This window comes from Syngnathus scovelli, chromosome 4, assembly GCF_024217435.2.
Source record: "Syngnathus scovelli strain Florida chromosome 4, RoL_Ssco_1.2, whole genome shotgun sequence".
In the NCBI taxonomy this organism is placed as follows: Eukaryota; Metazoa; Chordata; class Actinopteri; order Syngnathiformes; family Syngnathidae; genus Syngnathus; species Syngnathus scovelli.
In genome coordinates, this window is record NC_090850.1 from 2,631,980 (window position 1) to 2,658,268 (window position 26,289).

The 26,289-nt window shown below is 43.6% G+C and overlaps 1 protein-coding gene across 10 annotated transcripts in view; it reads right to left on the reverse strand.

Moving 5' to 3' along the window:
- arnt2 (aryl-hydrocarbon receptor nuclear translocator 2) overlaps positions 1 to 26,289 on the reverse strand; it is a 135,320-nt gene that overhangs the window by 18,798 nt on the left and 90,233 nt on the right. For 7 of the 10 annotated variants that reach the window (XM_049717441.1, XM_049717438.1, XM_049717437.1 and 4 more), the window contains 7 exons: positions 23,723 to 23,797; positions 18,163 to 18,314; positions 6,579 to 6,651; positions 6,296 to 6,419; positions 5,937 to 6,039; positions 5,710 to 5,848; positions 1,232 to 1,382 (listed from right to left, as the gene is read on the reverse strand). In XM_049717441.1, coding sequence (XP_049573398.1) covers positions 1,232 to 1,382; positions 5,710 to 5,848; positions 5,937 to 6,039; positions 6,296 to 6,419; positions 6,579 to 6,651; positions 18,163 to 18,314; positions 23,723 to 23,797 — 817 coding nt within the window. The remainder of the gene's footprint in view (positions 1 to 1,231; positions 1,383 to 5,709; positions 5,849 to 5,936; positions 6,040 to 6,295; positions 6,420 to 6,578; positions 6,652 to 18,162; positions 18,315 to 23,722; positions 23,798 to 26,289) is intronic. The other 3 variants (XM_068650504.1, XM_049717443.1, XM_049717439.1) reach the window with 2 other exon arrangements.

Consider the following 26,289-nt stretch of genomic DNA (forward strand, 5'->3'; position numbering starts at 1 on the left):
GATTTTTAAAGGGCAGCGCATTTTCGTTCAAGACTGCCAGGCATTCTCTAATTAGACTTCAAAATAAAACCCTGCTAAACACACTGTGCTTAAATAGGATGGGGGAGATTTTTGGCAATCCCGACCTCAAACAGTTGCATAGAGCATGCGTCATAAAAATGTGACGTGTGCTTGGAGGAATGAAGAAAGCGTGATGAAGCTTCAGTCGATGTAAACTCAGTTGTGTTATGAGCAGCCCCACTCGCATTTTCTTGTCATAGGCCAACGATAATATATCATATCCTATGAGAGCATTCAGGAATTTTTTGAGAAGTTGTAGTGCTTTCAATGGCATTGAACCACATTGCTCTTAACTAGATTAGTTTTTTGTTGTTTCAGTAATTTAACATTGAAAGCCCAAATTCTACACGTTTCCTGGTTCTTCGGGTGAACAAGTTAAGAAATTATACATTCACAAAAAAATTAAAAGTTAAGGCAAATGCAAATGTTTTGCACATTTAATACTTCATTTCAACATCATTTTTTTTCTACTACTACCTCAGTCTGGCACCTACAGCCGATTGTTTGTGTTTGCGCATTCTGAACATTGAACTAGTTCCTGTAGAAAATGATTTTTCCCAACACTGAATGAAGTCTATCAAAAACATGAGCTATCAATCTTCTTCTTACTTCTTTTCATGCTGATGGAAAATACATTAGTACAAATTGTGCAATGTTGACTAACTCGAGAGATGTTCTAAAAACAGTTCCAATAACGAGAGAGCACATCATACAATTGCCTGTGTACTTTGTCCAAGATTTGCTATCTTCTGTAACATGAATAAGTAAAATACTGTAAATTAAAAGACAATTATTGATTACCAATGAGAAAAATCATGTCAATCCTCGACCGATATGACATATGACCTTGCATCCTGGACTGAAGGGCAATGGAATTTAAGAGGGCTCGTGAATTTTTTAAGAAGACCCATTTACTATTTAACCACTAACCTGAGTCCCTTCGGACATTATCTAATTCCCTTCGTGAAGCTGAATTCTAAATTAGGGCCTAAAGGGAAAGACACAAAACACTGAAATATTGGAATACTTTTGATCTACTTGATTGTGCACTGCTTTGGTAGGAAAGCCTTTTTTGACACAAATGCTAACTGTCAAAAATATGATTGTTCCGCTTCCACAACAGATCCAGCCTTTTCCAAAATGATGGATAAATAGGATGCAAAGAACTCACCAAAACCTGTGCTGCGGTTTGTCAGTCCCGAGTAGGCATTGCCGCTGGGGGATGATGTGGCTGGGGATGAAAGAGGACTGTAGGAGGCCGGATCAGTCTGGTAGCTGTGGCCCGTACCAATACCAAAAGGACTGGACTGGGCTTTACTGGACTGTAATGTTTAGATACGGGTTAGATATTTGCAGTACAACAATGAATATGAGAGCTAGAAAAATATATATATGTTTTTTTTCTGAATGTACATTTGATGTAAAGACCATGTAACGCGACTGAAAAAAAATATCATGTAAATTTGACAGCACAGAGCAAAGTATTGTGATCAAGCCTGCAAGATTTGAATAAAATAAACAAGTATATAGCATATAATATGGCTCCAAAGTCAGGCCTGTTAGCACTGTAAGACACTGTGTGCATGTCCACAGGAGGCATTAGAAACAAACCATGCTTGACCTTCAGCTGTTAATCAAATACGTAATGTAGTCAACTGCAGGCTAAAAAAAACGTGTGTTGTGGTATTTAAAACTCATTCACAGCAAGTGACATATATACGTATTTACATCTTTTAAGAATCCAGACAATCAAGGTATGTAATTACAGGATTTTCTGCACTATAAGGCGCACTGGATTAAAAGGCGCACCCTCATTGAATTATTTTAGAAATATTTTCATATATAGGGCGCACCGGATTAAAAGGCGCATAGAATATTAGCTACTACATCTAACTGGGGTTGACTGGGGTTGCGTTATGCATCCACTGGATGGAGTTGTGCTAAAGGGAATCTCAAACCAGTCAATGAGGTATTTAGTCAAACCTTTGCACAATAACACGACGTTGTTCAAACGTTAATGTGCATATTTACATATCCCCGTCCACGAATCCGTCAAATTCTTCCATCTCCAAATTGAAGTTTTTTTGAACGGTTGAACGATATACAATACAAACATTGCACAATAGCACAACATTGTTCAAATGTTAATGTAGATATTTACAACTCCCCGTCCACAAATCCATCGAATTCTTCTTCTTCCGTGTCCGAATTGAAGTTTTTTTGAACAGTTGAACGATATACAATACAAACATTGCACAATAATATGACATTGTTCAAATGTTAATGTGCATATTTACATATCCCCGTCCACAAATCAGTCGAATTCTTCCTCTTCCGTGTCTGAATTGAACAGTTGGGCGAGTGCAGCATTCATTATGCCCGGCTCCCTCTCAAGTCAAGTCAAGTCAAGTTTATTTGTATAGCCCTAAATCACAAACAGTCTCAAAGGGCTTCACATAGCCAAAATTGACAATTATTCTCAAAGCATCCCCTGATCATAAGCTCCCAAAAGGGCAAGGAAAAACTCAAAAAACTCCTACCAGGGGAAAATGAGAAACCTTGAGAAGGGACCACAGATGGAAGGATCCCCCTTTCAGGATCACCAGGTTATAATGGATGCAGAGAGTACACAAGTAATACATAATATGAAAATCAATGAAAAAAAAAAATGGATGTCGGAGGTGTCCTTGATTGTCCTGGCAGTGTCCTCAAGGGGGCCGAGCCGCAGCTCCCCCATCCCGAACTGGTCCCCGAGAATCCAGCCAGCCGCTATCCGCTTTTGAGCCACCTAACCCCCTCCCCAGCCGGGGAGGAGGTGGGCAGAGAGAACAGAACAAACTCCGGCCAAATCGGCCATCACAAGTTAGTTAAAGGCCATCTCATAGAAATGTGTCTTTAAACGTGTCTTAAATGTTTCTACTGAGGTAGTAGTTCTAATATCCATTGGTAGGGCATTCCAAAGCTCTGGAGCCCGAATAGAGAATGCTCTAGACCCTGCAGACATTTTCTTGGCCCTCGGTATAACTAAAAGACTAGCGTTTTGCGAACGAAGGTTACGAGACGGAACATAAGGAACGACTAGGTCGACGAGATATGAAGGCGCTAACCCATGCAGTGCTTTATAGGTTAGTAGAAGAACCTTGAAGTCACATCTTAAATGGACCGGGAGCCAATGTAATTCGGCTAATATTGGGGTAATGTGATCAAATTTTCTTGACCGTGAGAGCAGCCTCGCAGCGGCATTTTGCACTAACTGTAGACTTTTAATACTGGATTTAGGAAGACCAGAGAATAATACATTACAGTAGTCCAGGCGCGACGTGACGAACGCATGTATAATAGTTTCCGCATCCCCAGTCGAGAGGATAGGACGAATCTTAGCAATATTACGAAGGTGAAAAAACGCAATCCTGGTTATATTCTTAATGTGTTTTTGAAAGGAGAGCGTTTGGTCAAATATTACCCCGAGATTAGTTACCGTATCACTCTGAGTGATAGTACGGTTATCTATAGTTATAGTGGTTTCCTTAAATAAATGTTGATAACGAGTAGGACCAATTATCAACATCTCAGTTTTATCCGGGTTAAGACGAAGGAAGTTGAGAGACATCCATTGTTTAATCTCCGCAAGGCACGCCTCGAGATTACAGCAGTCCTGTGGATCTGTCATCGATAACGGCATATATAATTGGGTGTCATCCGCGTAGCATTGAAAACTAATATTATATTTACGTATTATGCCCCCAAGCGGAATTTCGTCATTATCCGTGTCAGTGTCGCTGCTATTTCCTGGCAGTTCAGTCAGTTATTATTCCTGCCTTCGCGAAAGCTCTGACCACAGTTGAGACTGATATATCAGCCCAGGTGTCCACAATCCATTGGCAGATAGTGGCATGCGTGTCATTTTGGCGTCTTTATACACACAAGTGGTGTTGTTCGACTAGGAGTAAGCACAGTATGAGACTCATACTATGAATGTTTACCGCTATTACTTCGGTGACGCCCCTGACCACATTTGCCGTAATGCCGAAAGCGATGCAACCTTGTAATTTACTAGTCGTACTGAAACATTTTGGTAGAGCGCTGTGTACAACCAGTATGGATCAACAAATTCACCAATTGATCAATACATAAGGCGTATTATAAGGTGCACTGTGGTTTTTTGAGTAAATTAAAGGCTTTTACGTGTGCCTAATAGTGGTATATTAAAAAAAAAAAATCACATGGTAGGGTGAATGAGGGTCAAAAAGTGGAAGGGAGGGTCAGAAAGTGGATGGGAGGGACAGCTAATTTTCCCTCAAGCATCTCTGTTACGTGGGTGTTTGTGAAATGCTTGAGTGAGGCAGCTGGAGTATTGCATGGGCCCAATGCCGCACGTCCAGTGACTAATTGCTACTAGCTGCTAGTAGCACACCATCCAACCCACTATCGGTTCACTTCATGCAGCATACCACCACAGAGAAGATGCATTTCTGGGTCGTTAACTGCACACCGTACTGGTAGAAATGAGCCAAGATTATTTGACCAAGTAACAAAAAAAGTCCTTGAGGGCTGCTTTCCTGCAGGTTTTAGATAAATATCTCCTCCAATATACATGAATCAAATGAATCGGCAAGCTCTGAAGAAACCAAATAACAATCCTGATCTTTTGAATCAGGTGTGTTGGAGGAAAGAAACATCATAGACATGCAAGATAGCGGCCCTTGAGGATTGGATTTGGACATAGATGGAGAAGGTGTTCAATCGTTTTTAGTTTGCATAGGTTTTCAGCAGTTATGTATAGAATAATAGAATATTAAGAATATAGAATATAGAATATCAAGTATCTAGAAAAAATTCACAAAACTGACAAGGTCTTTAAAAAAGGCCAGTGAAAAAACTATTCAAAAAGTTATGCAAACTTCATAAAATGTACCAACTTGTTTAGCATAAAACAGCAGACAGTTCACTGTTAACTTTTTATATTATTTCACACCAATGTCAGTCAGCATCATAGTAATGCAAAAGAATCTCAAATTTAGGTGTGAATGCCCATAACAAGACTGCAGACAAGTTCGACAACATGGGACATCTGGATATCTGGGCCATTATCTTTAGTGCAATGCAAGCTCTGATTTGAATTAATTTCATTCAATGCCCATCCGACATCCATTCTAATAAACTTAGCTAAAGTAGCCTGGAAACTAGAACAATCTGTGAAGTTTACTTGCCCTCGCAGATGGGTCCGTCATCCTGCTCAGACTGATTTATATTGTGTTTGGAACATTCTTTTAGTGAAAAGCCCAAAAAGGGACTCAAAACTTGGTCAGGCTGTAAACTTGAACATGATGTCACATTTTACCATCTGCTTAGAGGTGGTGAACAGAAACCCTTTTTTCCTCTAAATTATCTCACTGCAGTGACTTGATTTATGTGCTGGAAACTTTCATTAACCCTTACCTTGCATTATAGGGATTTAAAGTTTGCTATGGTCCCCAGTGTGCATGTGTAAACACACTGACACGCACACCAAACAAAGGCTAATTCATCTGGCAGCAAAGATGGAACAGGAATGCTACGGAAATTGCTGAGGAAACCATTTGGCAGCACTGGAAAGCACACCCGAGGCTGACAAGTATGTCAATGTTTGCATGTGTGCATGTGTAATACCTGGCCAGAGAAGGGGGGTCGGTTTCCTGACCAAGCAACTTGGCCTGGGTTGATCTGTCTTGATATCTGAGCAAGATTCTGATTGGATGAACTTGATGGCTGGATGTCATTAACACCTGGGACATGGATCACAGAGGAACTAGAAAGAGAGGTACACACACACATGTACACAACGCGCTACAAGAACTGAAAATGACAAAAAGATAATTAGTGACTATGACATGTACCTGAAACTTTTTCCAGCGTGGCCCTGCTGGAACGGAGAACTCTGAGAGTAAAGCTGCTGTCCTCCCGCTGTAGAGGAGGGAACCATCATCTTCTTATCACCCGCTATGCACATAAACACCAGATTAAAATTAAAGTTAATAACATGGCAGAGAAAAATATTGCGTTGTATGGGTGATAAGCTGACTAAGCAGCAATTAGCAAGTTTAAATCCGCTAAATACAAAGTTTGTTCAGATGAATTAAGATGAAATAGGATAAACAAAATGGCAACCTTCAGGGCTTTATCCGGTTTAAAATATAAGAAGTAACTGCAAAGCAATATTTCATATGGGGTCTAACTGTGTCTGAGTATGACATACATCCAGAGATGCTGCTGTACATCTCAACAAAGCGGGAATCTCTCTCCTGGGAAAAAAGAGCTTCTGGCTTGTCAATGCTTTTTCCTGCCTCATGCACTCCACTGCTCACACTGGCTACAGGAACCTGGCAGTTGGGATGAGATGATAGGAGGATTTCAAATTTGAGTAACAAAGACTCCACATCAGATTCATATTAAAAGGTATTTGAGCAATTAAAATGTACTCAAAAAAAACATCTCTGCCTTACTAGCTTGGGTGATTTATGAATTAATAATTTGTTCACCTGGGAAAGATCGTAAGCGGTAAGACCGTCCCTCTGGTGAACTTCCAACTCTGCCTGTTGCTGCTGAAGTTGCCTGGAAAGAAACATAAAAATATCATAAGAAATGAGTAGATGATCTGCAAGGCAAATGTTACATTTTTTTAAAATATCTTTTTATAGCTATATGTTTGGCTTCATGTTCAACTGATGCTACAGTTTCGGAATTTTTAATGAAACCAAATTTCAGTGTTACCTAAACTGTCATCTCAGTGCATTGTACAGTGTATCAATACAGGTCTTAACGGCTTCTTGCATCAAAGACTCATCAATAAAATGCCAAGTAGCAATGGCCAAAATCTTCAGGGCATTGCTCTAAATCAGGGATCATGAACCGGTGGTCCGCGGCCCTCTAGTAGTCCATGGCGGTGTTGTAGGTGGTCCGCAAAATTGGAAATGGAAAATAATTGTAACATTTTTGAAACTAATATTGATTTATTATTTAGACTTGACTTATTTTCCAGCTGATTTTGTGAATTATTTACTCATCATTATTGTAGTAAATGTCGCTTGAGATTCCCAAAATAGACATACAGATGCAAATAAATAGCCTGTGTCAATCTATTATCTTTCGGTACAAAATAAAATAATATTCCACCAAAGCAGTGGTCCTGAGTTGCTTCTTGGTGACAATGGTGGTCCGTTGAACAAAACCAGTTGAGAACCCCTGCTCTACATCAAAATGGTGAAACTACCAAATATGAAAAAGAAAAAAAAGAAAGACGAAACCATTTCCGCCTCACTCATATTATGCAAACTGCCATTGTATTCATTAATCTAATTACATCGTCTCCCTTCGGCATCACAATCTCGAAAGACCATAGATTTCTTGTGTCTGGAGGTTAGGTCTTCTTCACACAGCGTCTCCTGTGGCTGGTGAGTCCAATCCGTGAGAGGCAGACACGGCCGCAGATGTCACAGGTGTGGGCTGGATCCGGTAATGGTGAGGGCATGGTGGCTTGCTGCTTCCTCAACTTACTTTTCGTTTCTCGGTGTTGAGCCAGGGTGGTTTTGTGGGTCTGCAGCCCGTTTCGGAGAGCCTGTTGCCATTTGTGACGATCCTGGGCGACGTCTTCCCAGGTGGCTGGATTGATGTTGAAGGATTTGAGGTCTTGTTTGCAGACATCCTTTTAGTGGAGCAGTGGGCGGCCTACTTGCCTTTTGCCTGATTTTAGCTCTGCATGTAGGATGTCCTCTGGCATATGACCATCTTCCATCCGACAGACATGACCCAGCCAACGGAGACGCCGTTGCTTCAGCAGGAAAAGCATAGTCTGTGATCCTGTCCTGCCAGGTGATGCCCAGTATGCGTCTCAGGCAACGCAGATGGAAAGAGTTCAGCCTTCTCTCTTGGTGTGGGTAAAGAGTTCAGCCTTCGCTGCTATTCAAGAGTGTACTGACGACACAGGCCCTGTACACTTGTACCTTTGTATGGATGGTGAGCTTGCTGTTCTGCCATACTCAGGATGTCAGTTTTCCAAAAGTAGAAGCTGCCTTCCCAATCCGGCTGCTGACCTCAGCATCGAGTGACAAATTGCAGGTGATGGTAGACCGAAGATAGGTAAAGCTGCTTACAGCTTCCAGTGTGTAGTTGTTGATGGTGATGGAGGGTGGGACAGTGGTCCCCTGGCCCATTGTCTTGGTTTTGTTTCGGCTGATGGTCAGGTTGAAGCCCTGACATCCTTGGCTCTACCGGTCACGGAGAATCTGCAGGTGTTTCTTGGTGTGTGTTGCCGATGCTGCATCATCATCAAACAACATGTCCCGAATGGTGAGTGGTCTGACCTTGGTTTTTGCTCTCAGTCGGGAGAGGTTGAATAATTTGCCGTCTGTCCTGGTGTGTAAATAGACTCCCTCAGTTGATGTTCCGAAGGATTGGCGCAGGAGGAGAGAGAAGAATATCCCAAACAGAGCGCGTGCCAGCACGCATCCCTGTTTGACACCACAGCGGATGTTCAAGGGCTCAGAAGTGCATCCGTTGTACTGAACAGTAGTACCTTTTATGTCAGTGTGGAAGAACTGGGGGATGCTGAGGAGGTTTGGGGGGCAACCTATCCGTTCCACCAGTTGGAAAAGGCCGCTCCTGCTCACCAGGTTGAAAGCCTTGGTAAGGTCGACGAAGGCCATGTAGAGAGGTTTATGTTGCTCTCTGCACTTCTCCTGCAGCTGTCTCAGGATGAAGATCATATCCAGAGTTGATCTTCCTGCTCTGAACCCTGCCTGTGACTGTGAGTAGAGCTTCTCTGCGAGGACTTGGAGTCTATTTAGTGCAACTCGAGAAAAGAGCTTACCGGTAATGCTGAGTGGGGAGATGCCGTGGTAGTTGTTACAGTCACTCCTGTCTCCCTTATTTTTGTACAAAGTGACGATGTTAGCATTTCTCATGTCCGGTGGGACAGAGCCTTCTTTCCAGCACAGGCATATGAGCCTGTGTAGTATATGCAGAAGAGCAGGCATCTTACACTTGAGGACTTCGGCTGTCATCCCATCGGTGCCTGGAGCTTTTCCGCTGGTCAGGCTGTTAATTGCTTTGTTTAGCTCGTCAGTCGTTGGTTCCATGTCGAGCTCTTTCATAACAGGTAGACATGTAGATGCCCTACATGCTTGAGGGCTGCATCAGAGACACTGTTGTCCCTGGCATAGAGCTCTGAGTAGTGTTCCACCCAGCGGTCCAGCTGTTTAGAGCGGTCAGCGATGGTTTCTCCCGAAGCTGATTTCAACAGGGCAATTGTGCGGGGTGATGGGCCAAGTGCCTTTTTGATGCCGTCGAACATGAGTCTGATGTTGCCTGTCAGCAGCTGATTGAATGTTGCTGCAGAGCTACAGCCAATAGTCGTTGGCACAACGTCTCGAGGGTTGTTGAAGTTTCCCCCTAGGAGATCGGAGGGCCTGTAGAGTTTTGGTGTTTGGAGTATGCTTGTAATTTGTGAGGGTGATGCGTTTTTCTTCGAGGATTGGTGCCAATGTTGTTAAATTGTCATCGAACCAGTCGTTTGGCTTTCTCTGCTTTTTGCCAAAGACTGACAGGGCCGTGCTGTGTATGGCATCCCTCAAGCTATCCCAGTATTGCTGCGCAGAGATAGACAGGGGTGGGTCGGGAAGGGAATCCTCTAAGGCACAGAGGAAGGCTGTAGCTTTGGTTGGGCCAGTTGTTTTGCTGCTGTCAATGCGGGGGCCTCCCTTTGGTTTGGATCTCTGTAGATTTTTTGCCTGTAGCTTGACTCTACAGAGCACAAGGGAGTGGTCTGTGTCGCAAACTGCACTGTGGAGACTGCGTGTTTAAAGTCCCAGAGACATCTTTTTTTTTTTTTTCAATTAGAACGGAATTTGATAGAATGTATAAAGAGAACACATTTGCCGCATTGGAAATTAAAAATGGACACCGATTACTAAGAATAAAGCTAAAATTAAATGTCAGTTTATCGATCGAGTTCCGCACGCAGCCACACTGGTGGCGCCATTACTGTGACGTCACAAATTGTGCATCCGGATCTCAACAAACCCAAACAACATGGCGGATGATAGCGACAGCTCCGTTTCTAGCGGCAATATTAGCATAATTTTATCCGATTCAGAAACCTCTTTTGACGCATTAAAAATTAAAACAAACCAAAATCACAAAAACTTCAACAAAGGCAAAGCTCTCAAATCATATCTTTAACACTGCGCCTTTGAAAGATTTCACTGATAAAGGTGCATTGTAAATGCTGTATTATTATTATAATCATCATTATTATAAGGGGGGGATTAGAATATTTGAAGCAATTTCTGGGAATTTCTGTCTATTAAAATCCTGTCTCCAAGGACCATATCCAGTCTAAATTCCCAACTCTGGGAACTGAGATGTCTAAAAAATTCATAATATTCATTTATTAATTATTTCCTGATGAGTGATGTCTGCAAAATATTTATTTATTTACTAGTATTATTCTTGGTACAGTGGCCTGACTTAAATTAAAATTAAACGTACCCTTTTCCTCTCTCGTTTGACAAAAGCACCTCTAGGCTTCCAAATGGAATCCGCTCTATGTCTGCGACTGGCGTTGTAATCTGTAGGACCAGACCAGTCTTTCCGCGTCCTTTGTACCTGTTTGGTCCATTGTTTCCTCAAACCCTCGTCTTTTGGAAACAAAAATAGCGATACACCTGCTTCGTTGGTGTTACTGCATCCCACAGCGATACACCTTTTGCCTACACGCTTTGACATACTTTTGTTTACATTCACTGAAGCTAACGCGAACAACTTGAAACGTCACTTCCGGCTTCTTCCTGAGTCTAGAAGGAGGCCGCTTGGTGCAGTCAAACTCGTCTGCGCGGCAAATTTAAATTAAATTTTTCAGAGCAACAGCTTCCTTTTCGTTGTTTCGATCGTCAATTTATATTTATAAGCCCATAAGCTAACTAAAACCGATTTATACATATACCGGTGTCTCTGGGACTTTAAGGATGCCTCTGAGATCAGACGTGCATGTTATGATCAGGTCTAACTGGTGCCAGTGACCTGAGCATGCATGTCTCTAAGAGACTTTGTGGATGGGTTTGGCCTGGAAGTATGTGTTGGTGATGCAGAGGTGGTGATATGTGCCGAACTGCAGAAGTCGCTGCCCATTTTTGTTCAGTTTACCGATGCCATGGTGTCCCAAGCAGGATGGCCAGGAGTCACGATCGTCTCTGACTCTTGCATTAAAGTCACCAACTAGGTAGAGCTGTTCATGGCTGGGGATGTTTTTTAGAGTCGCTTCGAGTTCTTCATAAAACCTGTCTTTTATTTCTTGGGGGGAGCTAAGTGTTGGAGCGTACACACTCACTCGGTGGACAGGTCCCATGGATGTATTGAGGCAGAGAGCCAGGATTCTCTCGGAGCCACCTGTGGGTGGTACCATTGCTTCCAGGAGTGTGTTCCTGACAGCGAACCCTCCTCCATATTCCCTGGTTTCCTCAGGGGGCTTCCCCCGCCAGAAAAAGGTATAGTCCTTTTCCTTGAGTGAGCCAGATCCATGGAGTCGTGTTTCCTGGAGGGTCGAGATGTAAATTCTGCGCTTTGGGAGTTTGTTGTTTATAACTGCAGTTTTACGGACATCACTAATCTCTTGTAGGTTGTCACTGAGCCCGGGTGTCATAGTCCTGACATTCCAGCACCCCAGGGGTAATGCTGGAATCTTCGGTAATTTCTTTGTGTTGCTTGGTCCGTGAATTTACAGCCCACTTGTTAGGATCCCTGAGCTCCATGCACCCGATGAAGCAGGCAGGCTGTGGCGGGAAAGCACCTTATTGGCTGGGGGCTGCCCAGCTTGAGGCGGGCGGTAGCTGTCCAATGAGAACGAACATCTCTCCCACCATTGGAGGTAGCCCCTGGCGCCCATAATACGCCAATAATAAAGGGCTTATAACCGGTAACTGCTAACCTCTCGTGTCTCCACTGGTTGGTGGAGCTGGAGTTTCCTCTCCAGTGCACAGGAAGCCAGGGCAGGTTTTATGGAAGCCTTGCGTTTCCCAGGCAGCAGGTGTCACGGAGTGAGTGGAGCTGGGCGACCAAATGCAGCTTGGACCAGGGTTTATTGAGAGAAAAGGTAGTTGGAAGGGAGGATGAGGAGAACAAACCAACAGAACCAGCAAACTAACACAACTTAACGGAGGCAGAGTGAAAGGGGTAACCGACAGACGGACAGACCAAATTGCAGAGAAACTAACCGAACAGAAAGACGAGACAAAACGACGAGAAACAAGGGGACAGACGAGACCACAGATGAGAGATGAGAATAATCTGACAGGGGAGTGAGGGGCAGACAGGACTTAAATACAAGACAGGTAACGAGAGGTAGGTGATGGTGATTACATAGATTGTGAACAGACAGGAGGGGAGGGACGAGTACACAGCGACGCAAACTGAAACTATGGCAACATATACACATAATAAAACGACCGGGAACAGGTCGTGACAGCAGGGCTCCCCTCTCGGCCTTCCTGTTGTCATCCAAAGGAACGGTGAATCGATACATTTGGCAGCAGGTTGGCTGCAAGAGTTGCCAGAACAGTGCTTTTTTAAAGCATGAGTCTGCCTAACGGAGTCCAAGCCGGGTTTTCTGTCGGGGTTTGCTCCCTTAGCCTTTTCGTTCCAGACAATACCCACAAGGCAGCGCGGGTGCTATTTAACCCATAGCTGGGACAATGGTTAGCGGACGCCAGGGCATATCGACGCGCCGGTGGGCCTGCACGTCACGCCTAAGTGCCCACTGTTGCTCCCTGGTCAATCCCCTGCAATTTGGCCTGAAGCTGCGAGGCACCCAGTTACAGTGTGTGGCCACGAGGAGGCATTACATTGTATTACATAAATTGTTAATCAACAAACACGCATGCACGCACACACACACACTCATATACATGTTTACAATGTGAACTGGACAGTTTCCATCCATCCATCCATCCATCCATCCATCCATCCATCCATCCATCCATCCATCCATCCATCCATGTATATATATGAGATGTTTATATAATCAGAATAAATAGAATATTAAGCATATTCATATATTATAGCATATTAGTTTGTATAAAGTTGATATAAATAACTAACAAGAGACCACCTTGCAGTTGGATCACAGATGCAGTAGTAGGCAACATGTTGACACCATGTGTTCCAAATAGAAAAAGCAAAAAAATGTTGAAACCATGTGTTACATGCCTCATTATGAAAACATGCTGCAAAACTGTTAACAGAGGCAACTGTGCTAGTTTCTTGAGTTTGTTTTAAAAAATTTGACTTTGTGTAGTGTTTTCTGCTTGCTTCACAATTCTGTTCATGTTCTGCAAATGAAGCTGTCTCATGCTTCATTTATGTTGGCAGTTTTCAGGGCCACCTTATATAAGACAAAAATACATTTAATAGTATGGCTTTTTGAATACAAGCCAAAACATGGTGAGCGACCATGACCTAAAATGTTCGGTCCAAATGGTTTGTTTCTGGCATTCCTGAACAATTATATCTGCAACAATGTGTCAAATGGGAAGCCAAAGTGACCTTGTCCAACCAAAAAGTTCATTCATGGTTTCAAGTGGAGTCAACATCACTACCTATTAATAGCAACATTTACTTGTTCTGTTCATCTGTTCATCTGTTCATTTATCCAGCTTTGGTTGGTGGGTTCGAATAAATTCTTTAAAACAAAACAAAGTATGAAACTTGGTCATTTGAATATACTGTATATGTGAAGGTGTACTTTATAAGTCTATAAGTCCACAGCCAAGCTAAGCACTTTTCTCTACTGATGCAAAAACACAAGTATTTCCTTTTCTGGTTAAGTGAGTGATGGTTCCTGATGCTGTCAGAATATGCTGGATGGCAGGTAGGGGTATCCAACAAACTATTTCCAGCCCAGCACCTGTTTTTGTTGTTGTTTTTTTACAGCCAAAAACAAGGGTCACGGGCGTGCTGGAGTCTATCCCAGCAGTCTTTGGGCAGTAGGTGGGAACACCCTGAAATGGTCGCCAGCACCAAGTTTCAATTCGGTACGTTTGAATAGTGAATTGAAGGTCTACTGTGTACTACCGTATTTTCCGGACATTAAGTCGCTCCGGAGTATAAGTCGCACCAGCCATAAAATGCCCCAAAAAGTGAAGAAAAAAAAACATATATAGTAAGTCGCTCCGGAGTATAAGTCGCATTTTGGGGGGCAATTTATTCGACAAAATCATGAACGAGCAACAACAGGCTAAACGATAGCAACAACAGGCTAAACGATAGGTATGCTAACGTGACAAACACAAACAAAGAGCTGAGAACGAGCCTGACGTAACATATAGAGTGATTAAGGACAACTATTACATGAATAACATGTTTATAAAACCATCGGTGTCACTCCAATTCATTAAATCCATCGATCGTTCGATACGATAGCAACAGGCTAAACCAGGGGTGGGCAAACTTTTTGACTTGCGGGCCGAATTGGGTTCTAAATTTTGACCGGGGGGCCGAACCAGGAGCAGTTGGATGTAGTGTTTGTGTGAAGTAATATAAACAACCTGTAAAGGTCATTGCATAAAAGATTTGGGTCTTTAGTAGGTAGTAACGCATGGATATTCAAAACAAGTTTTTTGAAAACAAATGCATTTATTAACAACATTAAAAAAAAAAAACATCCCTAAAAAACTGCTATCAGTGATTCTCATAAAATATGACACTGTTATTATGAATAACAGTCTCCATCACTTCAGTGCCTGCAGGTCAGATTAATGAAAGATGTATGTTTATCTTATGAGATCACATCAAACGGCAAACATTCTGACCAAATATATAATCTTGAAGAATCGGTGAAAGCATACATCCAAATAAAGTAATCAAAACGGCAACACGGTGAGGGGTATCTCAAAATCAGAGCAGAGTTTTAAAGTCCCAAAGTTAAAGTTAAAGTTAACTCACAAACACCTGGTAACAGAGGTGAGGAAACGGAAAACACTTCCTTAAAGTAAGCCTTAAGAACTTTACAGGTTAAGATTAGTCACAAACAGGTGGTGCATCAATGTCCTTGAGCATCCTGCATTGTTTGAAAATGAGAATGGTCGCTAGTTTCAATCCCTGGTATTTGTACAGCTCATATTCAAAATGCATTTTTTTACAACAAACTTGAAAGCCTCCCCTTCATTTTCAGTGGGAACAGTGTTGTTGGTCTCCATGTTTTTGCTAGTGTGTCATAGTCTGGAGTAAAATTTGTTGTGGCAATTCTTAGGAGAGATCCGAGGTGTTGGTCCGTTTACCTATATCTGTGACGGGTTGATGTTGATGTTCATGTGGCTGAACGTCACGTCGCGTACGTCGAGCCAAATTGGCCACTCTTTTTAAACACTCGGCACTCAGTGTCCACCTTGCTTTTCCTTGGGCGACTCATTTTAATGGAAGGATTCCAGGGCAAGGGAAGGTCGCACCAGCCATAAAATGCCCCAAAAAGTGAAAAAAAAAACACATATAAGTCGCTCCGGAGTATAAGTCGCATTTTGGGGGGCAATTTATTCAACAAAATCCCACACCAAACACAGTCATGAACGAGCAACAACAGGCTAAACGATAGTAACAACAGGCTAAACAATAGGTATGCTAACGTGACAAACACAAACAAAGAGCTGAGAACAGCCTTGACGTAACATATAGAGTGATTAAGGACAACTATTATATGAATAACATGTTTATAAAACCATCGGTGTCACTCCAATTCATTAAATCCATCGATCGTTCGATACGATAGCAACAGGCTAAATGATAGGTATGCTAACGTGACAAACACAAACGAGGAGCTGAGAACGGGCCTAACGTAACATATAGAGTGATTTAGGACAACTATTACATATATAACATGTTTATAAAACCATCTGTGTCACTCCAATTCATTAAATCCATCGATCGTTCGATACGATAGCAACAGGCTAAACGATAGGTATGCTAACGTGACAAACACAAACGAAGAGCTGAGAATGGGCCTGACGTAACATATAGAGTTATTAAAGAAAACGATTACATAAATAACACGTTTATAAAATCATCGATGTCACTCCAATTCATTAAATCCATCGATCGTTCTTTGTCAACAATGGGTGCACGCGGCTGAGGGCGCTTGCACTTCAAAATATTCCACAGGCTCATATAACGATAAACTATATTTCAAATAACTATAATATAAGCAATAATATTATCAAACCATCCGTGCACTTTAAATCCATTAAATCCATCGATCAAATTCCTCGTCCTTTGTCAACATCGCCGCGCGTGCGCCCTGACGTCTTTATTACACAGATCTAGTATATAACTATATTGTAGCGTTAACAAAGTACAAGGATAGACGTGGGTTTGGTAAACAGCTCTTTATTAAACAAAACAAACTTCCAAGCGTGGACTTCCAGACACGAGAGCTCCATGGCATAGGACCGGGCGTGCGTAATGGCCATGTCCGAGCCCCATGCACCGTTCGCGGACAGCCACTCGGCCGAGCGCCGGCCCTCGACTCAGTAGAGTAGGACCGGGCATGCGTAAAAGCCATAATAGTTTATCAAACCTTCTATGTCACTCCAAATCCTTAATTCCTTCAAACTCTTTGTCCTCCGTGTCACTTAGAAATGATCACCGCTAATGATGCCGGTAGTCCTTACGTGGGTACGTTTATCCTTTATGTAAACAACCGCCGCGCCGTGCCACTGACGTCACTTGAAATAGTAATCCCTTGGTACATCACGGTTCTCCAAACTTTTTTTCTGCTGCTCGATTACTGTTTTCAGCTGTATATTTTACAACTTGAAGTTTGTGACCTGCAAAATATGAGTTTCTTTTTGGTGCCATTATTCTTAAGCCCACCCAGTTGATGAGTCACGGCCAACGGTGAAATTTAGAGCGCCCTCATCCAGTTTCGTCTGAAAATATATATTTTTTCAGATGTAGTTTTTTGTTTTGTTTATTTGGTTGTTTTATCAAAGTCAAAGTCTGCTTTATTGTCGATTTTTTTTCTTATACCAAGACACACAAAGAGATTGAAATTACATTCCCACTATCCCTCGGTGAGATAGTACACATATGCATACAAGCAACACAAAAAAAAAACCAAGAAGGCACAAACAATGAATAAATAAGAGTGTTGAATAAATGATAAATAAACAAATAATAAATAATAATACTAAATATAAGAGGAGCAAAAATGGAGCAAATGTACATACAGCAGACAGTGGACTTGGATATGGTGCTTTAAAGTGTTAATTGCTTTATTTGATGTTTTCTCCACTTTTTATGTTTTGAATATGTTTAAGATAAAGATATAAAAGCATGTGAAGTGATCAACCATACTAAAAATAACATGGGAAGTGGTCAACTATACTTGTAAGTGATGTCTTAATGATCAAGTAAAAATTTGTGAAAAAAAACATATAAGTCGCTCCTGAGTATAAATCGCCCCCCAACCCAAACTATGGAAAAAAAACGCGGCTTATAGTCCGGAAATTACGGTATATATGGCTGTGTATTTTTTTTGTCTTTGTTTAGTGACCACCCCAAGGGGACATAACCCTCCAGAGACATAAATGGAGCGATGCCACACTTACGATTTAGAACCGAAGAAGCCTTTTGAAGAAGTAAACATGAGTCCCGTTGCGTCATTGAAACCTTTGCAAATTCCACTGTACAGGAGTTTTACTTTTTGAATTGCACTACCGTATTTTCCGCACCATAAGGCACACTTAAAAGCCTTTAATTTTCTCCAAAATCGAAGGTGTGCGTTTTAATAAAGTGTGCCTTTTGTGTGGACCGAATTCGAAAATCTGTAAATGTGTAAATAAACACCAAATAATCATTTGTCCTTGATTATATGACTTTTGAGATCGTCTGGAGCCAAAATCGTGATTGTGATTAAAATTTGATTAGATGACCAGCCTCAGACGACAGGTTAAAAGAATCTTAAAGTATCAATATTGCAGAAAACTGTGATTGACCCATTTACAGACAAGTTAGAGTTGCACAGCAGACTTAAAACAGCATTGTTTTTTATAACACTTGATAGTGTGTGTATGAGTAACTTACTTAACATTGGTATTGGTACAGATGATGTATTCAATCTCATCAGAGTAGGGGTTCTGGAAGGTGAAGCTGCTGGTTCGGATCAACATCCACTCTCTGTTTTTCATGCGGAAACGGTACATCACAGATAGTACCTGACCCTTTAGCTTCATTACCTGCAGAGAGACAATATTTAATAGCTTTAATTCCTGATAGTTGCGTCCCATTATACACCGTTGCACAAAAGGTTGTGGACCATTCCAAACAAATAGAAATATCAGCTTGTGTTTCTCCTGCCTGAATACAAACATTCCTTCAAATTTGTTTGAAAACCGTTTTAGGCTAAAACTATTACATACAGGATTTAAGCAGTAAACGGACATCACGGTAAATGTCTTATTTTAAATAGCTTCTCAATAATTTAGGCATAATTTCATTAACACATAAGAGCCAAGTTGTGTCACTCAAGTGCCCCACCTGTGGCCTGCAGTGTGTAGTGTGCTGTCCATATGAGGAGTTGTCTTTCTCTTTTGCTTGGACTCTATTGCAAAAAATGGCCTGTGGGCTAGAATTGGGCTGTCAAGCAAACTAATCATTTCCGTGGGAATTGAACACATTAACTGTAATTATTGAGTCACGTTAACTATGTGTGCTAATTTTGTCCACTGGATGGAGCACCGTCAACAATTTAAAATGGCTACTTAACACTAGAGGCATTGCAACAAGGTACACAATAAGCCACTTGCAGATCTCGGGGTTGTGCGGTACATTATTGAAACGGTAATTTTCTGGCTACCAAATGGTATTCAAAACTGATAAAAAGCAACATAGAAAGCTGCATTTTAACTGCTGGAAAATTGTGTTTTTATCTATTTTAAACATCCATATCCTGTCATTTTGATACTTTGTAGATTGACTGGCCTCTGATGGGACATGACAGTAGTTAGGATTAATTAAATTGTTAATGACAAATGGTTGGCTATATGCACCGTACCAGGACCGCGGAGCAACGCTGGGATGTGAGGGACAGACCTTAAGGTGTAAGGCCATTTCCTTAGTGAGGGATCAAGGGGCTGGATGGAGGTTTTGTGAAAGCATCTCTGAAGCATGGTCCTTTGACAGCAAGCACGTAACTAATGGCATGTGTTGCACAAGATAATTCACATAAAATGTTTTGGAGAAATATGTTTGTATAAATTGCTAGTTTTGTAATGCTCTACAACAGTACCAGCAAAACACAAGTAGCCTGAATAAACATACTTTTTGTATACTGTGTGTGATATGAGTTAATTGATCTGAAGCTAGGCAATGCAACAGCAATTCAATCGCCAATTAAAATTGCTGCAATAATTGATAGCATGGACAATTGCATGAACAGTTGCTGCTGCTGGGTTGGACAGTTTTGCCCATGGTGCACATGCGAGTAATTTTAAATAAATGTGTAATACTTGACAGTAAATATCATGTTGGAAGGAAAGTCTACCTTTTTTTTCTTTTTAATGCAGAATATCTAGGTACTGGTAAACATCTCTAATTTTCATCCATCAATCCATTTTCTATACCGCTTGTCCTCACGGGGGTCGCGGGCGTGCTAGAGCCCATCCCAGCAGTCATCGGGCAGTAGGTGGGGGACACCCTGAGCCGGTTGCCAGCCGATCGCAGGGCACACAGAGACGAACAACCATCTGCACTCGCACTCACACCTGGGGCAATTTGGAGCGCTTAATCGGCCTACCAAGCATGTTTTTGGAATGTGGGAGGAAACCGGAGTGCCCGGAGAAAACCCACGCGGGCACGGGGAGAACATGCAAACGCCACACAGGGAGGGCTGGAGGTGGAATCGAACCCGCACCCTCTTGCTTTTTCAAACCTTTATGACAAAAAATAAACGTCACTTTATTCTTGACCTCCTAACTTTGCCTGGGGAGAGGGGAAACTTATAATTTTCTAAACTTTCTAAAACTATCCCAGAGAAGACACACAAAACGTCAGAGTAATAAAATATTGTTTGCTTCCACGTACTACTCCTTGCAATGTGCTCACGTACTATGCATTACTTTTTGGTGCAATTATGTTTTACCGACTGTGTGAGTGATCATTGAACGCATCTCGCGCACGTGAGTTAGAACTTAAAAAAAGAAAAGAAAAGGAACCTAGCTTCTAAAGATGGAAATTGACAAGCACAAAAGCGTTTTAATGTTTTTATTGAAAACAAGCTGGTGCTGTCTGCCACACGGCAAAGGCTTTCGCCTTTCACTCAATGCATGCACACTCCTGCAGCATGGGATACCTTTTTTGGCACACTACCGGCTAAACTCGGTCATGAGCTCGATGATACGCAAGCCTTCGCCATGCTCCTTTATGATTTCGAGTTTTAAATCGACAGTCTTAGGAGACATACTCATCCATCCATCCATCCATCCATCCATCCATCCATCCATCCATCCATCCATCCATCTTCTTCCGCTTATCCGGGGTCGGGTCGCGGGGGCAGCAGCTTTAGGAGGGACTCCCAGACTTCCCTCTCCCCAGCCACTTCATCCAGCTCATCCCGGGGGATCCCAAGGCGCTCCCAGGCCAGCTGAGAGACATAGTCTCTCCAGCTCTTCGCGGGTCATCCCCGGGGTCTCCTACCGGTGGGACATGCCCGGAACACCTCCCCAGGGAGGCGTCCAGGAGGCATCCTGATAAGATGCCCGAGCCACCTCATCTGGCTTTTCTCAACGTGGAGGAGTAGCGACTCTACTCCGAGTCTCTCCCGGATGACCGAGCTTCTCACCCTATCTCTAAGGGAGAGCCCGGACATCCTGCGGAGAAAACACATTCGTTCTTTCGGTCAGGACCCATAGCTCGTGACCATAGGTGAGGGTAGGAGCGTAAATCGACCGGTAAATTGAGAGCTTTGCCTTTTGGCTCAGCTCTTTCTTCACCACAACGGACCGGTAGAGGGTCCGCATTACTGCCGATGCTGCACCGATCCGCTTGTCGATCTCGCACTCCATCCTCCCCTCACTCATGAACAAGACTCCAAGATACTTGAACTCCTCCACTTGGGGCAGGATCTCATCCCCGATCCGGAGAGAGCATTCCACCCTTTTCCGATCGAGGACCATGGACTCGGATTTGGAGGTGCTGACCCTCATCCTGACCGCTTCACACTCCGCTGCGAACCGTTCCAACGAGAGCTGGAGATCACGGGCTGTCCCCAAACGGGACCCCCTCAACGCCTCGGCTGCGTCTAAAAATTCTGTCCGTAAAAATTATGAAAAGAATCAGTGACAAAGGGCAGCCTTAGCGGAGTCCAACCCTCACTGGGAACGAATCTGACTTACCACCGGAAATTCGGACCAGACTCTGGCATCGGTGATACAGGAACCAAACCACCCTTAGCAGTTGGCTCGGCACCCTGTACTCCCGAAGCACCCTCCACAGAACTCCCGAGGAACACGGTCGAACGCCTTCTCCAAGTCCACAAAACACATGTGGACTGGTTGGGCGAACTCCCATGCACTCTCGAGGATTCTGCCGAGGGTGTAGAGCTGGTCCACTGTTCCACGGCCAGGGCGAAAGCCACACTGCTCCTCCTAAATCCGAGGTTCGACCTCCCGACGGACCCTCCTCTCCAGCACCCCTGAATAGCCTTACCGGGGAGGCTGAGGAGTGTGATTCCCCTGTAATAGGAACACACCCTCCGGTCCCCCTTCTTAAAGAGGGGAACCACCACCCCAGTCTGCCAATCCAGAGGCACTGTCCCCGATGTCCACGCAATGTTGTAGAGGCGTGTCAGCCATGACAGCCCCACAACATCCAGAGCCTTTAAGAACTCCGGGCGGATCTCATCCACCCCCGGGGCCTTGCCACCGAGGAGTTTTTTAACTACCTCAGTGACTTCGACCCCAGGGATTGGAGAATCCGCCTCAGAGTCTCCAGGCCCAGATTCCTCAATGGAAGGCGTGAGGGTGGAATTGAGGAGGTCTTCGAAGTATTCTCCCCACCGACTCACGACGTCCCGAGTCGAGGTCAGCAGCACGCCATCCCCACTGTAAACAGTGTTGACGTTGCACTGCTCCCCCCTCCTGAGACGCCAGATGGTGGACCAGAATTTCCTCGAAGCCGTCCGGAAGTCATTCTCCATGGCCTCACCAAACTCTTCTCACGCCCGGGTTTTTGCCTCAGCAACCGCCGAAGCCGCGTTTTACTTGGCCATCCGGTACCTGTCAGCTGCCTTCGGAGTCCCGCAGGCCAAAACGGCCCGATAGGACTCCTTCTTCAGCTTGACGGCATCCCTTACCGCCGGTGTCCACCAGCGGGTTCGGGGGTTGCCGCCACGACAGGCACCAACGACCTTACGGCCACAGCTCCGGTCGGCCGCCTCAACAATGGAGGCGCGGAACATGGTCCACTCAGACTCAATGTCCCCCGCCTCCCCCGGGACGTGGGAAAAGCTCTGCCGGAGGTGGGAGTTGAAGCTCTTCCTGACAGGAGATTCTGCCAGACGTTCGCAGCAGACCCTCACAGAGCGTTTGGGTCTGCCAGGTTGGACCGGCATCTTCCCCCACCATCGGAGCCAACTAACCACCAGGTGGTGATCAGTTGACAGCTCCGCCCCTCTCTTCACCCGAGTGTCCAAAACATGCGGCCGCAAATCCGATGACATACTCAACTACACTATATTTGTTTTTACACTGCTAATGAGCAGAGACGAACAGGGAATGGCAGAGCAAAGTAGAGAAGGTGGGGGAAGGGGGGAGGTAGCTGGTGCTTTAGTTCGGAAGTCGGAAATTGGTTCGGAGGTAAAAAAAAAAAAAAAAACGCAAAAAAATGGCGAGGCTCCGGTTTGTATCTCGAAAAGTTTGTAAGTATAGGCATTCATAAGTAGAGGTACCACTGTATAGTCTTATTTTGTCATGTTTAATTTATTTCTAGTTGTTTTTTTTGCCTTTTAAATGTCCGATTCATGCTGAGCTATGTAGTTAACTGAAATGGAAGGTCTGTAGGTTGTAGATATGTGATGTGTTCATGAATCAAAATTGAGTTTGCTGAACAGTTTTATTTTGAAATATATCGGATCCACCTTGTTCGCTGATGCCCGATTTCGTGTCTGAGCCATGTAATTTCTTCAGCTTCATGAAAATACACATGCAGCATACGAAAGAAATAGAAGGCTTGCGGAAGGCTAGTGAATGACGCAGCCAATGTGAATTAACTTGTCGACTCGAATGCTTTCTATTCGTTGCGGCGTTCAGCAGAAGACCGCATCGCAGCCGTTCTGCACCCGGTGTGAATTAGGCCTTAGAATTCAGGTGTTCTTTCTTTTTGCAGACTTTTTAAGAGATAATGGACTGTCAGTGGAATACAATAAAACTGACCATGAATCACAGATTTCAGAAAAAAATCTGAGATTTTTGTAAATTTGTAAAGACACATGAATCTCAAATGTGAACAAGATATAGATGAACCCCCGTTTCGAATGTCCCCAGGTTCAAACAAATCAGAGTTCGGACCAAAAATTCTAAGCTTTTGAACCCCGAAACCAAACGAAACAACAAATTAGAGGTTCTACTGTATATAATAATTGAATTACCTGTTGAAAACTTTCTCTCAAGTGACTCTGGTCCTCAGGATGACAAAACTCTAGAATGTCTTTCCCCAACAGGTCCTTTGAAATAGGAAATTAGTGAGTGTTATATTTGAAGTCCAATAACACAATTATGTCATGAATTCAGCATATCATGTGGGACAGACAACAAATCTTGCAACACCTCATCCATTCATCCATCCATTTTTTCAATTGCTTATCCTCACGAGGGTCACGGGCATGCTGGAGCCTATACCAGCTGTCTAACCTCAATCATCCCAAAATATACTTTATTAACTAAATGCATGCTGTGCTTTTATTGGCTTATGTGACGATCATCCCATTGAGCCCCTATACCACTAAGGGTGAATGATTGCAGTTTCTTAAGGCAGAGAAAGTTGCCTTTATGTTCGCTCAAGGTTGCAAACGTTTGCCAAACGGATGCCACATGCTTGTACTTTTTTTGAGAAGAGATTGAGAAGAAAAAAAAACACTAAAATGCTCTAAGTATTGCACACACCCACATGACTATTGGTTGTTCCAGAGGTTCTCACGGTTTTGGGTCCCACCTGATCAATTGCGTAGCACCAATGAACAGCCTCCGCCCTGCTAAAATCGCCTATCGGTATGATATCCAGCAATAACTCCATTGCACCTTAGGCGTGCTTGGAAAAGCCAAGAAGCTCTTTAGACAAGGTAGTCACTGCAAATGTGGAGCTTTTTTAGATTGTTTTTCAATACCACCGATACAGGATATGAACTCATGGTCACGTATACCCATTTTATCATATGGGTTTTTATTCCCCATGTTCTACCTGCAGATTGTTTGCACTGCATTAGTGTGGTAATCGCCTTGGAGGAAATTCGTGTGATATGACTTTTCCACAACAACTTGCTGTCAATATCAAGTACATTGTCGAGAATTTTGCTTCAGTGGGAGGTTCAAGCCGATCTCCATTTATCCACAGGGCACCCAGAATGGGCGTCCACTTGTTTGTGAACAGGACAGCTTCAGTCTTACTGTTGGCAAACTGTAGTTTGTTTTTCTGAGCCCATTCTACAGCTACATTTATTTCCATTTGTGCCCTGCATCTTACCCAGGGTGCATTTGTCCAGCCAAACAAATCCTCCGTCACTTCCATGATGGGATGATGGCCCGAGTGATCGATGGAGGACAGGAGTCTGTGCCTTTCCCGGTATGCACAGGCGTGCAACAGGAATGCATACTAGCTCCCGTTCTGTTTAACAACTTCCTCCTCTCCTTCTCCACATGGAGCTAGAGGAGAACAGTGGTGTTGAAGTGGACTTCAGGCTGGATGGAAACCTTTTTAACATCAGGAGGCTTCAGGCTACCACCAAACTGTCCAGAGAGCAGGTACTTGAGTTGCAGTTCACTGATGACCGCGTTATTGTGGCACATTCTCGAGAGGACCTCCAGTCCATCCTTGCTGTGGCTGTTCGGGGCTACAGTAGGATGGGGCTGTCCGTCAACATCAGCAAGACAGAAGTTGTCTGCCAGCGAAGCTCCAGCACTCCATCCACCCCACCCATCTTCACCATCGACCACAAGCCGGTGACAATAACCCCCTCCTTCAAATAACTTGGCAGCATCCTTTCCGATGACTGTAACATTGAACGTGAGATCCAAAACCGGATCAGGCAAGCATCAGCAGCCTTCGGGACACTACGGTGCCGGGTGTTCCAGAACAACCATCTGCATCTGCACACCAAGGTTGTTGTGTACAAAGCCGTCTGCATCACCACCCTCCTCTACAGCTGCGAAGCATGGGTCACATACAGCCGCCACATGAAGTCCCTGGAAAGCTTCTACATAAGATGCCTGCAGCGCATCCTTGGGCTTACCTGGCAGGATCGTGTGCCTCACACTGAGATACTGGCAAAGACAAACTGCACAAGTATAAAGGCCACAATCACCCACAACCAGTTCGCTGGCTTGGCCATGTAGTTCAAATGCCCAAAGACAGGCTCCACCGCAGAGTGCTGTATGGCCAGCTACACGGTGGTCATCGTTTGGCAGGGGGGCCAAAGAAGAGATAGATACAAGGACCAACTGAAGACCTCACTGAGCAACCTTTGGTGCTCCTTTGGGAAATGTTTGTGCATCCATAATATTTTCTCATCAGCTGTTCAAAATGAGGAACATCTACTTTAGGCTTATTAATTGGTATATCCTAATGTTAGATAAATTGTATATATATGTTATCATGCGTTCCCTAATGAGTACTTATTAATAAAGTTATTGCACAGAATGCTTGCTGTTTCGCCTTGCAGACATCACCCAGTCCACAACAAGTCAAACGATGCTGTCTGGAGCTTCCTGACCTTCTACACCTCTGGGAATCAAAGAAAGTTGTTGATAGCTCAATCTAGTTTGTTGACGTCTGCACATGTCATTTTGTCTTTGCCCTCTTTTCACATGACTTCTTTGTTTCACATAGCATTTTGTCCTTGCACTCTTTTCGTTTCTCATGGCATCCTGTCTGCGACTTCTAGTTTCACATAGAATCTCGTTTCTTCTCTCATGAGACAAAGCCCACGCTTCCCCCCCCCCC